The sequence below is a fragment of the Haemaphysalis longicornis genome, unplaced genomic scaffold, assembly GCF_048455015.1.
Source record: "Haemaphysalis longicornis isolate Haplotype H1 unplaced genomic scaffold, Haemaphysalis longicornis Haplotype H1 scaffold_3, whole genome shotgun sequence".
NCBI classification, from domain to species: domain Eukaryota; kingdom Metazoa; phylum Arthropoda; class Arachnida; order Ixodida; family Ixodidae; genus Haemaphysalis; species Haemaphysalis longicornis.
In genome coordinates, this window is record NW_027526335.1 from 210,233,648 (window position 1) to 210,251,395 (window position 17,748).

At 47.5% G+C, this 17,748-nt stretch overlaps 3 protein-coding genes and 1 long non-coding RNA gene across 6 annotated transcripts in view; 3 read left to right on the forward strand and 1 right to left on the reverse strand.

Moving 5' to 3' along the window:
• LOC144175942 (uncharacterized) overlaps nt 1–17,748 on the forward strand; it is a 91,023-nt gene that overhangs the window by 52,123 nt on the left and 21,152 nt on the right. The window lies entirely within an intron of this gene.
• On the forward strand, nt 129–7,271 carry LOC144175939 (uncharacterized). Its single transcript, XM_077705009.1, has 7 exons — nt 129–1,673; nt 1,759–1,861; nt 2,534–2,722; nt 2,817–3,069; nt 4,634–4,763; nt 6,230–6,469; nt 6,951–7,271. The coding sequence occupies exons 1-7, from the start codon at nt 1,305–1,307 to the stop codon at nt 7,131–7,133; spliced, it is 1,467 nt and encodes a 488-aa protein (XP_077561135.1). The 5' UTR covers nt 129–1,304; the 3' UTR covers nt 7,134–7,271.
• On the forward strand, nt 7,926–15,562 carry LOC144175940 (uncharacterized). Its single transcript, XM_077705010.1, has 5 exons — nt 7,926–8,218; nt 8,287–8,529; nt 10,149–10,320; nt 11,675–11,823; nt 13,719–15,562. Exons 1-5 carry the CDS (start codon nt 8,059–8,061, stop codon nt 13,880–13,882), a joined length of 888 nt encoding a protein of 295 aa, XP_077561136.1. The 5' UTR covers nt 7,926–8,058; the 3' UTR covers nt 13,883–15,562.
• Nucleotides 15,612–17,363, reverse strand: LOC144175941 (uncharacterized). Its single transcript, XR_013323723.1, has 3 exons — nt 16,713–17,363; nt 16,256–16,474; nt 15,612–15,733 (listed from the first exon to the last, which is right to left on the reverse strand). It is a non-coding gene; the product is annotated as an uncharacterized LOC144175941 (long non-coding RNA).

The window sequence follows — 17,748 nt, forward strand, 5'->3', positions numbered from 1 at the left end:
AAATCAACTGTGGCGTTACTTACTAAACTAATGCCAGTTCCATGGTGTGGGGATGCAATGTTCTACAGAATATTAAAGTTTCATCTCAAACAAAAAATGGTCATGGCACCACTTTGACTGTCCTTATCTGAACACACCCTCCTGCATCTCGAGAGATACCAAGGCTAGTCATACTCATCGTCATCAGCCACTGCTCATCAAAAGCCACTGACCCATCAAAACTGTGGTCGTGATTCTGATTCTCATAAAACTAACGAGTGAAACAAACACTACCTGTCACTATCTCTTTTAAAGCATAGCGTTCTTGCTCCTCCTGTTCCTCTCCTAGGGGCAAGTCGTCTCTCAGTGAATAACAGGTTGCATTGGTACAGTCGACACGTTGGGAGAATACCGTACAATAGAAACTTTTGTGCTTAGAAACTGGATTTAACAAATTCTGTGGTTACATTTCAAGCTGAGATGGCTACTGAGACTGGTCGTAAATGCGACTACTCGGTCACAAGTTAAGGATGGCTGTGCGGCTATGGAAGGCATTGTGGGGGGGCCATTGTGCAGGGGCCACTTCAACATTCACGGAGCCTGAAAAGGACAATGTGTTTTTCTTCAACAAAGTGTCAATACTGATGATCATGGGTTCCTTTAAAAAAAAAAAAAAATCGTAATTGTCCAGAGCAACAAAGGACGTGGGAGTTTGGGGAAGCACGACTGGTTTAGCTGAAAGTGACGAAACCTCTTGGTCCCCCGCACGGGGCACCTTGGGTATTCATGGTGACGGTGTTGGCGACACCGCGGACCCCGAGCCCCCAACATAAACTGTAACCTACCGTGGTGATGTGTTTAAAGGAGTACTGACACCAAATTTAGAGGCCTAAATAACGATATAATTGGCTTCAGTAGTTTGTACAGATTACCCACAGAAATTTTTGGAGCGATCCGAGGCTGGAAACGCATCAAAAATCGATTTTAATTGCCCTGGCCGCGAACTATTACAAATCGGCAGCACTAGCGAAATCGCTTAGGGTGTGACGTCAGGCTATCCGCGATTTTGCGGCCGATTCAGCATGACGTCATACAGTTGTTTCCGGAACCGGAAGTGATAGCCTGCGCTGTTGTTGTGGGCGGTCTCGCTTCGATAGGAGGTTTGGCTTGGCTGCGGTACCGCTGTGAGCAAGGCTTGCGAAGTGCGCACATCACGTTTAGGACGGTTTTGCTCATCAATTCGCGCTTGCTGTTTTCTTGGACTGGTGCGAAGACTGTGTGGTGTCTGAGCGGCCCATGCGCGTCGCCGAGCTCGCCGAAGTTCTATGGCAAGCTCACGGAACGCGAAGTATTGCTCAGTGGCAGCCTGTCCTAGTAAATCGACGGACGGCGCCAAGCTGCATTTTTTCCCACGGGACGATGGGCAGCGCGAAACCTGGGCTGCGTTCGTGCGCGACAGTGGCCGCAACAACTGGTCGCCGAAGCCGGCTAGCAAAATTTGCTCGCTGCACTTCTCGGAGGAATGCTACTTTCAGAGCCCGAAGTTGATGCAGGAGTTCGGGCGTCTCCATTCACATTTGCGCCTCCATACAAATTTGCGCCTTGTGCCTGGTGCCGTGCCCACGATTGGCGTGCCCACCGCTGAAGATCCTGCGCACGGGGGTCCAACACAACCGAAGCGGCGGAAATCCGAGGTTAGTACACGCCTTATGATCTGAATGTGGCCGTTCGTTTGTTTTGGCTGGGTCGTGATGTTTGCCGTTTCAACTGCTCACGCAGGGGTGCATCGACGCTGGTTGCGCTGGTGGCAGCCAGAGCTCTGTCGGCAGTTTGTTGGGCGCCGCTGATGTGGACCTTCGCACAGACGGTTCTGCAAACGCTGGTTCGTATATGCTAGCACGTTACCCTCAGCTAACCTTGCGCGACGTAGGCGATCGGGCATCGAGGTAGGCGATACGTTGTGCTCAAGCCTATATAACGTTTTGTGCTAGGAAGCCTAGGCCCTAGTCTAGTGTGCATAGGGGACGGGGGGAGGTTATATTAGCTACTTGGGTGCGCTGCAAATGACGCCTCATTCATTGGTGAGGTGCCGAATGTGTTAGTCGGTGCAGTCTGCTGTGTCCCACTGTTTTGTCTGTCGATCGGAAACATTAGGCCGTGGAGGAAACATTAATTGAAGCCAGTGATAGCATAAAAAATGTCTGGGTGGATTCCTTCACTCCGCTAGCCTGACGGCACTGATTTTTAGCTGGGCGCTCGCCCTGTTACAACTGAGTTTCATTATGTACCGTAGAAGCACCTAGTTCTGAATATTAGGGCTGGCTCTTATTTCTGCTTAACTTCATAAAGCCTGTTGGGAAGTTGACTTCGCAGGTAATTAAAAGGGCGTTCTGAGTTCAGCTGCTAATGAGAGCGGCGAAATAGCTAGGTCCTTGCTTTCATGACCATAGCCCAAACAGGGGAGCTGCACAAATTATACAGAGAAGTTTTTGCCTATTAATTTTTCATTTCGTTGGCCGGTGCCTTACTTGTAGGCTTTTTTTTTATGCTCCAGGTTCCGTTGACTCATCGGTCAATTTGGTTGTGGCTGCACCATGCCCCAATGAGCCACCGCCACATTCCAGGGCCTCCGATGCACAAACACAGTGCTACGTGCAAGTAGCACTGAAAGCGACGCAAGCGTCCATCAAAGTAAAGACAAAGTCGATCAGGACGCAGACAGAAAGCAGGACAAGAGAAATGGGTATGCAGTGATGCATGTCACTACACAGCTTTGATAGTACTGTAAACAAGCGCAATTACACACTTTATGGAACTAAATCAACCCTTGCCTGCAGCGTGCCAAACTGATTTGGCCCTTCCGGAAATCCTGCTGCTCGAGGAAACACGTCGAGCGTCTACGCCAGTGCCAGCTGCAGAGTGGTCCGGACCACCGCTTGGCGAACTGTCCCTCACATTTGACGACGACCCCTTGGACAAAAACTTCGAGCCAAGCACTCGAGAAGAGTTGGACAGCTCAGCAGCATCAGTGATGGAGCCCTCATCGTGGCAGCCAGGACATGAGCCAACAGCGTCAGACCCATCATCAGTGTAAGCATCGGACGGCACAACATATTGCCTCTTTATCACAAGGGTTTCATGCATCATGGCACTTAGGGATATTTCTGGTCGCATTACCTCAGCTGTCATTCATTGAACATTGCAGTTGTAAAGACTAAGCTGCCTGTAAACAAACCTGTAGGAAGCACTTTTTTGCGCTGGGTGAACAAGCGCAGCCGTCAGCAGCACGACCACACATCTTTGACTGCTTTTTCATCAAGAAATGCAATTGCTAAGCATGAGATATTGTGGAAATCTTGGAGACGCTTACTGCATGACCACTATACAAAAAATAGGCATCTAAGCTGCTTGAAATGCTAAGACTAAATGCAAGTGTAAACTGGTTATACATTATATACTTCTTATTTCAATAACGTCAGCACTGGATTTTGGCTGAATGGTTCGGAGCGCTAGGTATGTTATTTTGCAAGTCGCAAGTTCGGGTCCCCAAGAGTACATCCTTTTTTTTTTGTAAGTTGATTTATTCGTTTTGGCCTATGTTTTCTACACTGAATCCACCATTTTTGTGCTGTAACGTTCATTGCTCCACGAGCAAGTTTGCAGAACGCGCAGACTGACACTGATGCAGTAGTGAGTTCTCGGTGGTGTGCTGTTGCCATGAGCACCGACTGCTTGCGGGCAGTGGGCACAGGCCTGAATCAGCACACCCTTGGCCTGGTGCAAGCTAGCATTTTACGATACAGGCATGAGTGAGGCAAGCACCAAAGATGGGGGAAAAATGCATCGCATTTGAGCGTCTCCAGCGACGCGGGGGGCGTTCAGCCACTGCATAGGCCTCTGCTAGTGATTGCTGCAGTTTTAAGCAGTCCTGGTTGGCTCATCTGACACACTTTACAGCCAGAAGCGCTATATGACAGAAGCGCTATATGGTGATTACTGAGATATCGAGAATGCCCATCCAATAATACTGTCAGATGCCATGCATGTTCTTTCACAGAACCAAAACTGAAACTTGTTTAAATGGTAATCTTGAACATCGTCCAATCACATGTACGTTTACCTGACGTCACTGCGGTTAGTTGGAGGAGCCACCACAGACCGTGCATAGTAATGTTTCATCTTTCAGGTTATATAAGATAAATACTGCCTTATCGCCCGGATAAACGATGAAAAGTGTGTTCATTTGAGTGTAAGCAAAAACGGGAGCTTTGTTGACAAATTCACTTAAGCGTCTCTTGGAGGCGAACATTTCTTGGATTGTGCACGTTACAAAAGAAGTGTTGTTGGTCTCAACCACGAAGTTTATCTGAATAAGAGACTGCTGTATTTTTAGTGCTGGAATTGGTTGGGGTGTTTTCTAATGTATCAGAATAATACTGGAGCAACAATAACTCCAACTAGCATTGGCATATATGAACTGAAAAATGTGGCTTCGGTAAGGCCTTGTTAACTCAAGCTGGGAATTCAAACTGAGATATAGGTATTAGCAAAATGCTGTGTATTTCAACAGGGGATAACTCTCAATAATTTAAATGTGTCCGCATTAGCAATGTTTTGTTTATTTCTCTCTCCCTCTTTCCTTTTTGTAAAACAGAGCCAGTGAGGGAAGTGCTGCTCCAGTATCCAGCTTGGTCACAAGGAAGTTTATTGTTTGCGAAAGCAACCTCTTGGAGCTCTTCGAGACCTGCCGGAAATGTCGACATCCTGTCACTCCCTCATTGCGGGTATGCATTTTCGCTTGTAGCAGTCAGTCACATACAGTAAAGCCGCTTACATCAAACAGCGCAAGCATTGTGAAATAGTTCGATATACCAAAAATTCGATATAGAAAGTGGAGCAAAAAAAAAAAAACTTATATGAGAGCAATCTTGCCGAGAGTCACGAGCTAGCGCTGAGCTCTTACCACCCTGCAGTTCAGTATTGATACGACACTTTCTTCGAAAGAAAACAATAATTTATTGTGGCGGAAGAACTGCGTGAGTGTAGCCTGCTCCTTGGAGCACAACACGTTGCTGGTTACTACTTGCTCCACGGTATCTAAACAGTCGACAAGAACAAGACCGCTGCCCTCAATGGCACTGCAGTATCGCCCTAGCAGGGCCACGGCAGCCATGGCTTCACTCGTGATCGGAAGCTGTACAGAGTCCTCAGCGTCTTCGACAGAGCGGAGACGAGCATGGATACAAGCGAATAACGGCGAACCAAGCAAGTGTGCGCAGTGAGTGGTGTGGACTTCAAGTTTGGTGACACCGCACCCCGCAGCACCCACTGTGGCGCTTTCGGCTGCAACGGCATGCATGCGTGGAGCTGGTCTACTCAGCCACAGCCGGTTTGGACGCCCGAGCTCGCGCGGGAGTCACAAGAGACACCCGCAACACCGTTGTGCGCTGATGTATTGCGGAAAAGCCTGCCGCATGCCTAGGGAGAGCAAAAAAAAAAAAAAAAATCCCGCTTCGCTTCTCGGCCGCGGCGGCCGCTTTTCTGATGGAGGCGAAAAGCAAACACGCCCGTGTGTACGAGATTTCGGCGCACGATAAAGATCCCCAGGTGGTCAAAATTAACCCGGAGCCCTCCACTACGGCGCGCCTCATCGCCTGCGTTGCGTCGGCGCGTTAAACCCCAGAATCAATCAATCAAAAAAATCCCGCGCGGGAGAGTTCGATATATCCATTGTGAGCAAAATAGCGTTCGATATAAAAAGCTTTAAATGCATGTAATTTTTACTAGAATTATACAGGGTTCGATATAGGCAATAATTTGACATATCCTTGTTCGATGTAAGCGGGCTTTACTGTAGCGCAAACAGGATCTGTATATGGGTACAAACTATTCCATATTTCACGCATGAGTGTTAAAAGTACATTTTTTCACAGTTTCTTCAGCATCCTCACATTCCTTTAAACCTGACGTCATGTCAGAGGTTTCTTTGTTATTTTAATGTTTTCGAGCCTGTGAGCTCAAAAGCTAAGTAACACTAAATACCAGTGGTATTTTGTATAGCTGCAGCAAACAAAACTGAAACCTGCTTCAGCTGAGACCTTATAATTGTCACGCTATTGCGTGATTTTAAAGTTTGTTTTGTGCTTTGAGTAGACTTGGGGTTGGCAGAAAGGTGTGCCGCTTACAGTGCAAAGCTTCACTAAACAAGTGTTGCAACTTCTAAGCCAACCCTTCTTGTTTTTACGTTCAGATGACAGGTTCTCTTGTCGTCGTCACAACAACATGCGCATCGCATTCGTTGGAGTGGCGCAGCCAGTTGAACGAGGGCACGTATGCTGTGGGGAATGTGGACCTGGCTGCCGCGATCCTCTTCAACGGCTGCAGCCCTGCTAAGTGCCTGAACTTCCTGAACAGCGCCGGAATCTGCTGCATCAGCCAGAGGACATTCTACCGCATTCAGAAGAAGATCTTGCTTCCAGCAGTAGACCAGGTATCAATTGCAGCAATTAAATTTAATGGTTGAAGTGTTGTGAAAATAGGACATGGTTTCACACTGTACGTAAGTTCAAACTAAGCTTTTGTAAGTTCAGATGAAGCATTTAGGAGACAACTACCCCAAAAATGCATTTTGAAAGAATTGTGTGATTTAAGTTTGACTGAAGTTTGTTAATGCCCTTCACAGTTCTGATATGTTTAGCATCACAGTGCTGTACTGTGCAATTAAGCATTTTCTGATTCACCACTACTTAGATATCCTGGAAGCAGTGCAAGAACTTCCTTAAGATTTTGAGACATAGACTTCTATAGAACCATGGAAAAATTAATGCCAAATTGCACTCCTAGCAATGCAGTACAAGCTATTAGGGAGACCCACCCTACAGTGAAGGGTGTTCCTTGCTGAATAACCTTAAATGGTTATGTGGTTTTCCAGATTAAAGGGTGTAGTGCCAAGTGTGTGTTACTTTTTGTAGGTGTGGCAGGAGCAGCAGGCAGCTACGTTGGAGAGGCTGAAGGCAGCAGCTGGTGGTGTCAAGCTTGCCGGCGACAGCAGGGCAGATTCCCCAGGCTACAGCGCCAAATACGGGACGTACTCCCTCATCGAGACGTCAATCAATAAGGTGGTTGATGTCCAGGTTGTTCAGGTACTGGCATAATTCCTGTTGCGTGATGCCTATGTTGTACTTGAGCATGTTTTACCTCAAAAACATAGCATAAAAATTATCAGGCTCGCATTTCACTTTCCAGGTGTACAGTTATGGGTGCAGCCTTTGGGCCTGTTCCAATCCTGTTCGGTGTTGCATTTTGCCGAGTGCCTGTTGTTTGTACCATGTTAAATGCAGAAAGTAGTGAATGGTAGTTGTGCATTGAAGAAGGGAATGGGTTGGAATCTTGTGCTTCTGCATTGCCCACATTTTGTTGTTCTGTGTTGCGCACAATATAGTGTCCAGAATTTAGAACGCCGAGAAGAATCGATGCATACTGCAGTATCTATTCTTGTTTTGTCAATGAGTAGTGCGTGTAGTTCATTTTGTCAAAAATGATGCGCACAACCTTTTACGTAGTGTCTACCAACTGCAGAAGCCTGCAGTTCCTAGGAATTCTGAATAGCTTAGAAAAACTTGGGGAATTTTTGTTTCTATTAGAGAAAAGCCAAACATTAAAGGAGTACTGACACTAAATTTCTCGCTTTCAGTTTTTATGCTGTAAAGAATACCTATGGGCCCAGTAATTACGAAAATCTAACCGAAAGCCGTCAGCTGCCAACATAGAAGTAATTATAGCACGTTTATTGCAACGACTTTAAAATTCGGTGAGTGAACTTTACCGCAGATGAAAGTGTCATCCTCTAGGACTGGTAGCATCCGGCGACATATGTCAGCCTGTCTTGACCAAAAGCAAATTCTGTATTGCTCAGGGAATTTAGCAAAGGCACTCAGGGAAAACCTGGGAAACTCGGGGAATTTCAACGTATTTTGATGGACACCCTGTCTTAGCCTGTTCCCTTTCTGTTTGTATTTGGTCTCTCATTGTACCCCTCTTGTTTCCTCTCAGTCAAATGAAGTGGCCTCAAGTGGGCACATGGAGCTCGAGGGCCTCACGAGGGCGCTTCAAGACTTGGACGACAGGGGTGTCGCCATCGAAGAAGTGGTCACTGACCGCCACCCGCAAGTGCGGAAGTTTTTTAAAACGGAGAGGCCAGAGGTCAACCATTTCATCGATGCATGGCACGTTGCGAAAGGTTAGTAATGGCGTTGTATGTAAAGGCGCCCACTACAGTGGCAACTGATTTTCTTTGTGCTTCTGCAGGGTTGAGAAAAAAGGTGCTGGCAGCTTCCAAGGCAAAAGGGTGCGAAATTCTTGCCCTGTGGTGCCAGACTATCACCAACCATCTGTACCATGCCGTGAAAGTTGGTGGTGGTGACGGGGAGCTGGCAGTGGCTGTCTGGCTCTCTGTGCTGAACCATGTGCAAGACAAGCACGACGGCCATGGCCCACTCTACGACAAGTGTCTGCATGGAGAGCTGGAGCGACGAAAGTGGATTCATCCTGGTTAGAACTTGTCCTCTGCAGAACCCTACTCATAACATTTTTTAAAGTGGAGCTATTGTTACTGGCAGGAAGTTCGGTGTTGCAGGAAAGAACACCAAGAAAATGCTAAGTGCTAGTGAGTGTGTGCTCCATAGCGACCGCCAAGCGTCCTCTGCACACAGTGTCAGTAGAAAAAAAAAAAGCCGCAAATTTTGCAGCGCGAGAAAAGGGCACTCACCTATTGGGCAGAAACTTGGCGGCTCAGTAAAGGGCTCAACTTAAATTGAGGACGACTCAGTGAGCAATGGAGTGGAAGGTGATAGGTGTAACATTGCAGGACAAGAAGAGAGCAGAGTGGGTCAGGGAACAAACACGTGTTAAAGGGACCCTGCAGCATTTTCCATCAACTAAATGTTTTTTGGGGTAAAGTCTGTTGTCCCACCTATCTCCTCTCACAAGAATTCTGAAAATCCGTTCATTAACACCGAAACTACGTGCAATGAGAAATTGCACATAATTATTCTCTTTCAACTCGACCGCAGACAACATGACAAAAGCTGCGCGCTGTCTCCCGGAGAGGGGGCGGTTTGCAGCGTTCTCTTCGGTGGCCTTCAATAAATCACACTCCGGGGAGTTCTCTTTTTCTCCGCAATGTGAAGGAGTCTGTTTCCGGTTTGGTGCCACAAAAAAAGCAGGCATGGCTGCCTGCTCGCAAGCGCGCACTCAGACTGGTAGGGCGTTTTTGAAGCTGTAAAGTTTGTTGTTGAGTGGTCTCATTGAAAGGGGAGTATTAGGTTGTCACTGAAACTGTGCACTCACTGAAAAAACAAAATAAAGCTAAAACTGTGCATACAGGTTCAGGTGTAGAGGAGGTTGGTACACAGCGCCAGTAAGAAATAAGCCGCAAAGGTGACCAGCGTCAGTCAATGGGACAGCCATGGCTACATGACGTCTTTTAGGCCATGCCAGAGGTGCATAATCAGGAAAATTGAAGAGAGTGCAGTTGGGTTTTCCGAGTTTTTCAGAGTGATTTGCATTCTCACCGCTTCACGTGCACGTGTAATATTTGGCTCAGGTATTCTTGGCAGTGTAATCTAAATGTCGCGCTGGTTTACTTGCACTGCTCAAAGAGTGTTGTAGGGTCGCTTTAAGAACATATTAGTAGAAGTTAAGAAGAGGAAATGGTTGTGGGCAGGGCATATACTGCAAAGGCAAGATAACTGTTGTTCATTAAGTGTAATAGACTGGATCCCTAGAGAGGGCAAGCATAGCAGGGTGCGACAGAAAGTTAGGTGGGCAGATGAAATCAAGAAGTTTGCGGGGATAAATTGGGTGCAGTTAGCGCAGGACCGGGGTAATTGGAGGTCCATGGGAAAGGCCTTTGCTCTGCAGTGGCCTTAAATATGCTGATGATGATGATGCAAACACTTAACCATTCAAGTCTTGCGCGTCAATACAAACTTACTGAATTTTTAATCTTTGACCTTTACTTTGTGTCGGCGAGATTATAAAAGTGAAAATTGGACATACTACACATTTGCGAGCTACTCCTTGTACATGCACTCATTTCCATTGCTGTTTTGGCACTAGGGACTATAGTAATTATCAAATGTTTAAAAATTTTGTTTTAATTTTTACAGGCACAGACGCATTCGACAAGCTGCGCCCTATCGTTTCAGCAAAGAGGCTGCTGGATGACATCAAGCAGATTTCCCCTGCTTTGCAGACTTACGGAGTGGAGTCCTTCCACTCCGTCATCAACCGTTTCGCTCCGAAGGCCTTCCCATTCTCGTACAGAGGAATCGTTGCAAGGTACGTAGACCACTTAGATGCTTTTGGCAACTCAGTAGGGACTGTGTGTCTCACCCCTCCCCCTGTAAATGGTACTGTATCCATGGAAAAGGACCCTGCTCTCCCGTACAGTACCTTCTTTGTGCATTTTGTATTACGGTTGAAATGAATATCAGTCAGCATCAAATAGGTGGCCGTGTTAACAGGTTGAAAATTTTTGTAGCTTTTTATTAGGGAAGAAAGAAAGATTTGCTGGACTCTCAACGCTGACATTCTAATTGGTGGGGGAAGGGGTAAGGGAGCGTAGTGTTAGCATCGTGGCAGATATCTGATCGCCGCTTCTAAATAAGCGCTGATAGCGATCCCTAGCACGATTTTTTATGGCACTAACACCTACTTTCTCACATGTGGAACTTCTTTTGACGGTTGACAGTGGTGACGACCTCGTCAACATTTCGCCGCCCACGGTGAGCAATGTGCTCTGGGAAGTTAGGCAGGCGGTGTGCTTGCACCTGTTCCCTAAGTACGTGCGGCTGCCAAACGCAACGAAGAGGAAACGCTAATGACGCGGAATTGTTTCACGTTCCCTGGGCGCATGTTGGGCATGCTGTTGCATTCGTCGCAAAGCCGCTTCCACACTTCAGGTTTTGCTTGCAGCGACACGGCGTTGCTCTTCTTGCACTCTACAAAGTTTTTGTATTTTCGCGCCAGTTCTCAGAGAAGTTCTTCTTTTTCTTCTGTGTAATCCACTTTCACGGGCATGGTTATACAGGCGCTACGCTCGCACAAAACGTTTGCTCGCACGTTTCGACGCTAAATGCGATGTTGACAAAAATCAACGTGAAACTGTTACCAGAGTAGACCTACAGAAGTAACCGATCAGTACAACTTGTTTCAAGAACTGCGCAATAAGCAAACATTAAATATATATGCCCGTATAAATGTAAAACAAAACAAATCGCACGCCTATCACGGCTAATAAAGGCACATTGAAAGAACAAATTGCGCTTACCCTCGCACCCATGTGCACGAATGGCTTCCTTGACGGAAGTAAGGGCGCCCTTTGGTAAGGGAGGTTGAGGGAGGCTTTAAAAATGAAGATCGGAGCTGCAAGGTCGCCTCACTGTAAGGGAGCATGAAGGGCTCCTTGAGTAAGGTGAGGCAATGGGGTAAGGTAAGGAAGATTTTAAAATTCGGGCCTAAGTATGTATTTTATCCGATACTCATAACTGATTCTTAGTGATGACGGTCATCTGTGCTCGAAAGAAATAAAATTTGCTCACACTTCTTGCCTGAATTTTGTGTGACCTGTATGTTGTTTGCTAGAAACATTAGGAGTCAATAATGATGCCATTTTGTGTAATCATGTACACAGATGCACCTTATCAGCCCTGCATTACAACGAGAACGCCGGAAGAAAGCAGGCAACGACTCGGAATGGGGACCCGCGCTTTCAAGTGGTGTTTCCAAAAGCCAGGAAGGGAGGCCACACTGTCGCCGCCATAAAAGTTCCACCCACGTACGGTATGTGACTCCGTGCATGTGGCAATACAGTAAAACCTCGTTACAAGAGACGCTCGAGGGACCCAAGAATCATGTCTCTTGTATGCAATGTTGCTAACATGGCAAATATAGCAAAACCAACCCAACCGCTTTCATTCAGATGTCTCTTATAACCAAGTGTCTCTTGTAACAGTGTCTCTTGTAACGGGGGTTTACTGTAGCTTGTATTTTGTAACCAATGTGTATGAGCGTTGACCACTACAATCTAGGTTTTTTTTTCCTTTACTGTGGGACAGTATCACCACAACAATTGGTCTTGCTTCCTGACAACCATTACCGTTCTTTCTTCTTGCGTGCGGTCGACAAAGGGAAGTTCACAAGTAGCATAAACACGGAACGCTGCTGGTAACTGCGAAAGGTTGCTTCAGCGGGAGCATGCAAGCGATTGCAAGATTTGCTGATACTGCTGGCCTGGCACCGCCTTGAAAACGAAAGGAAATTTTGTTCTGTATTTTCGCAAACTATGATTCTTGCGTAACATTTTACACCGCACGATTTACAAACGGCAGGGCACATGTATACTAGCGGGTAGGTGAGGCAATAGCGTCAAATAAACAAATTAAGCGCTATTAAAAGGTCCCTGTAATTCCATATTTGCATGGCCTCTCCCATCGACTAAAACAGGTGGCTGCGAACTACGAAGGGAAAGTGGTGTTCTCCGCAATTAAAGGACGCAAAACAAGCACCAAATCGCACGCCCGCTGCCTGCAAAGATGTCTACTTCTATATTTGCATAACATAACAGCTGCATACACGGCGCGTGGCCCCGAATATTTGCATTCGATCATCACCGACTCTGTTGGTTATCTTCTAGTGCAGGGGTCGTCGCTAACAATCTGAACGCCGACACGCCAGTTTTGTCCTCAAATGGAGTTAGGCAGCGAGACAAGAACAGAGAATTGGTCGCTTCCAGTTGAATTGTCCCCATCTTCACACTTTGGCAGAATATTGTCAAACATTATTGGCAATTCCTTTTTTTTTTTTTTTGCGTTCAAAGCCCCCCTCCCCCTCCCACCTGATTTGCCGTCCAGCCCTCCGCCGTGTCGGCTGCATGCGACGCGGCCCTACAATTCAAAACGTTGCTGACCCTTATTCTAGCCTATCAAGTGCGAAGTGGGAATATATAATGCAAGAGCGTAATTAAGTAAAGTGAGAGCAAACAAGGAAAGCGAGCGGCATCTCAGTTCGCCCAACCACCTTGTTTTACCACCACTAATTTCGAAATTGCCAAACAGATTTCACTCTTGTGATGCTCGCTGTATTTTGTTACTGAGACATGCAACAAAACGGCAAGCTAATGCTACACCATGTATTCGTAACGGCGATGTGAACGAGCACTGTGTAATGAAAGCGCATGCATAGTGCGCAGGTACGCAACAGAGCGGCGCGCCGCACCAGGCGAGCCAGTGGTCCGCTGGACCTCTTATTTTTTGATTGGCTGTTGTTGAAAAGTCCTTGTCTCCTAGAGTATTAGTTTAAACTAGAAGTTTCACTTCAAATGGCCAGTGAATCTGTGAGTGGGAGAGCACCCTCACCGTCCCGGCACTTTTGTTGGCTCTGTAAACGTATTTTGCGCTGCAAAGCTTTTTCCCCTAATGCCAAGTTGATCGCCGAAAGAGACCGGACTTGTCGGGGATGGGCTGGTGACCATGTCGCAAAACAATCGGGAACATCGAGCTCATTTTGCTTCTCTCAACACGCGATCCTCTGAGACCTGCGCAGCTTTGTACTACCCAGAAGTACTGCCCAGAAGCCGCTTGCGGAGCGCCCCCTGGGCAGTGCAGGAGGCCTAGAACAGTTGCAGGCAAATGTTATACTTTGGCTCTCATGCACAGACTGGCTGATATTGCTTGCAGGCTATCTGGACCACCTGCAAAGAGCCGTGGACGATCGGTTGAACAATGCCAATGGAGCACCCAGCCAACTTCAACCAGTGCCACCGCCTCTGACCAGCTCTGTTGGGCCTGTCGACAAGGAAGCAGCAGTGCAGGCTTTCTGGAGCCGCTTTGATTCTTCATAGGGCAGCAACTCCTAAAGGGACTCCTGCCACCTTCTAGTGCGGAAAAGCTCTTCTTCCTCTCCTTGCACTTCTGCATTCAAGCCGTTTTATGATTCAGCGGGAAGGCGTGTTCACTTTGTGTGGAACCAAAGCTTGGGCTATGGGGAGCACCTTAGTGGAGGGCAACAGACCCATTTTGGCAACCTGGGCTCTTCGACGTGCGCCAAAATCTTAACGAACTGGCATTTTTGCTTTTCGCCTTCATCTAAAATGCAGAAAGTGTGGGGAAGGGGGGAATATGGAATTGGAAAAGGTGCAGCGTGCAAACCACCATAGCTGCCATGGCTTTGTTACTGGGCCTGGTGATTTACATTTATTTAGACCTGTTAGCACTCTCTGTGTATGTGTGTATTGAAAATTGTTTTTCTTTCCTGTTTAACCTCAGCGTCACTTTGGGTGTCATTTGTACATGTTGAACTATGGTAGCATATAAAAAAGTGTCCTTCCACTCTGTGAAGATGGATAACCTGCATGGGTAGCGGCATTAAGTTTAGTTGTGTGTGCACGTCCCCCTTTTTCCACCCGCAAACGGTGCCCGCAAAAACCGGTATCCAGTCATGGCACATGCTTAGGCGTGAAAGACACCGACGAAAATGTAGTTCGGGAGGCCTTCCAAGCTGAAGAAAATATGGGCTCATGCCGTCGTTCCAACTGGGCAAGTGTCTCCAACAGAAAGGGATTCGCAGGTACTTGGTGAAGTGGAATTTGAGTGCAAACGGTGACGGCGGGTTTCGGTAGTTTTAGAGGCAGCCTTTAGTTAGCCATTACCTGGGCATCGCGAGAGGGGCGTCTGTTTATGTCCACGTAACCGAGTGAGTGAACGCACCAGCGAAACGGAGAGGAGCGTCTAGCGAAGGGTGAGATGGAATACGACACGTGCGGCTACGGCATCATCTCTCATTGACTTTCCCTCACACGTGTCATGCGTCACTACCAAGGAGCACCATCCCCATGACACTTTCCCCAGACCCTGTTTCTGCGCCAATCTAAACCGCGTCACATTTGCGCGGGAGGTTCAAACACGATGTGCAACAACTTGCTCGCGGCTCCCTTCAGCGGGGCTAACCCGAACCACGTGACATCTGCGCGGGATGTTCAAACATGATTCGCAACATGTTGGCCGGCGGCGGCGGCGGCGCGCTGCGAGGTAGCAGCAGAGTAGCTCCCGCCGCCAGGCATTCGATGATCACGCGAACACTTACTGAGACGTAGCAGAAATGCACCGTGACCGAGAAGAATCTGCAGTGCATTTTTTAACGCCCTTCCATGCTTCTGTTTATTTTTCGCAATCATCTGATAACCACACTACCGCCGTTACCTGCCTACTGCGCAACTTGCCAAAGGGGCATCTGCGGGGGAGAGGAGAAAAATAGTTGTGAAAGTTGTCAGTGGGGGCGAGGAGGAGCCCCTGAGCGGCGCCGAGTAAATCGATGACACAGGAATGAAAACCGGGGGAGGGGTTAGAAATATACTTCTTTGCAGTAAAATGTGTTGTAGTCACTGTGAATGATTGTGTCTATGCATGATCCCATATGTAGGTATGTAGTTGCATCCCTGTGTGCAATGTGAGCAGTGTAATATTATGAAGTGTTATCACTACCTGGGAATCACAAATGAAATAAAGAGATTGTTGCTGTTTCACATGACACCTTTATTTACACTTGAGGGTACTGGAACCCTGCATATTCCTCTGAAGGAAATGCCTCCCTTATTTGGTTCACGGCGCAACTTGGGATTACTACCCGGCGGTTTGGTCCGAGTACCTTCCAAATCCAGCGAACAAATTGCCTGTAGGCAACGTGCCGGTACACCCTGAAATAGTCAATTTAATCAGTTGAAGTAGTAATGACAAAACTGAAGAAGCAGTACTAGTGCAATGGAAATTAGCTTTTATCTGCTCCAGAAAACCCTTATGCTGCTACAAGTCTCTTGTTCATCACGGAACTTGAGTGGCTTGAAATTATGCAGTAATTGTATATCAACCAAGTGACACCAAAAGTTTATGTATACAGGTGTATCTCACGTCCTCGTACCTAGCTTCAAATGTTCAGGAGCACAGCAATTGTGAAATCTAGAATTGTGAAAGCATTGTTGCGCCAACAAAGGTGCCGGATCCATGGTTTTATAGAAGGTCTGTGGTCCTATAAAATGAACAAATCGGGCGTTTCTCGTTCTCCAAAGTATAGGTGGCTAACATAAAGCTTCGCTAGCCAGAGAAAGTGCCACAATGAATTGCGAAGAGGAAAACTCGAAAATGGTTAGAACAAAAGGGTTGCAATTACGAAAAAAAAAAAAAAAGCGTGAGTGCGCGCATTAACCGAAGTCCAAAAATACCTGTGAATCTCCGGGTCATCCACTACGCCTGGTCGGTCCTCCATGAGCCAGTAATAGGCGATTTCTAGCGCGTGAATGTTTAAGACGCCCTGTGTAAATGTCGGGTGCGCCGTTATGCAGGTGTCGCCCGCCGGAATCGTGGCATCGACGCGGGGAATTTCCCGGCAACACTTCGACTCGAGCGACTTGGGCATCGGTCGGCAGTGGCCGCAAGTGCACCTTTAAGAAAATAAGACACATTTCTAGTTGCCGCTGCAGTACAAGCGGAGTGGAAACGCATTCTGCCCAAACAAGCGTATCCACAAAGGGCCCGCGGTTAGCACTAGCAGTGAATTCGCACCGACCCGACCAGGTAACTCGCAGTTTTTTTATGTAATGAACAAAGTGCGGCTACTAGCCATGAAGGTAATTTTTAAATGCTTAAATGCGCCAAGTGTGCACATCTGCTGAGGCTTACCAGTTCACGTTTCCCAACCTCCAGCGTTCTGGGTCGTCGTCGTCGCCGCCCGCGTCGATGCCGTCGTCGCCATTCTCCGAGTCGCTGCTGGCTAGCGGGTCAAATTGAAAATGCTTTGCCGCTACTGCCGCAGCAACATCTAAAAAATCCGGTGGAAAGGACTCATCCGAGACTGACGATTCAGACATGACTGCGCGAGCAAGTGTGAACCGCGTGCAATCCGTAGCAGACGATGCAGCGAACGTCCCTGACATCACGGAGACCATGACGTCACGGTCCGACGTCACGTAGACCGTGACGTCAGGCAGTCCGCTTGCAGGCTCTCCTTCGAACGGCCATTTTCCCGCGCGGCGACCGAATTTGAAAGTGGTTGCAATAAACGTGCTATAATTAATTATATGTTGGTGGCTGACGCCTTTCGGTTCGATTTTCGTAATTACTGCGACCATAGGTATTCTTTACAGCATAAAAACTGAAAGCGAGAAATTTCGTGTCAGTACTCCTTTAAAGGTGAAGGGTAGAAGCCTCAAACGGTGGCCGTCGGAGCCCAGGTCAAGCTCCGGCGGATGGGCTCCCTGTCTGTTTACCAGGCAGGGAGCTCCGGGACCTCTCAGGCTATCAGGGTAAGGTTTGAGAAGAAAGTACCCCCGTCCCCTGCTTCTATACTATGATGTATGGCATTCTCTAAACCCCCCCCCCCAAACGTGATCGGTCCCTGAAAAGGGGCCGCACCGAAGTATCTTTTCCTTCATTGCCATCTTTGACATTTCCTGAACCAGATAATTTCTCTCGATTTCTTGTCATGGAATCCATCAATCCAACCCACCCTCTTGCATCTCAGTCAGTCTTCTTGATTGCCAAGTATCTTGAAGCCATAGTAGGAAAATCGTATAAGTGCAAAAAACAAAAGTCTGGTGAACTCCTAATTGAAATAAATGACAAGCAGCAGTCTGCAAAGCTTCTTGCTCAGACTAGACTGGCTGATCTCGACATCCGGGTCACACCCCATCGGAGCCTCAACAGCTCGCAGGGTGTG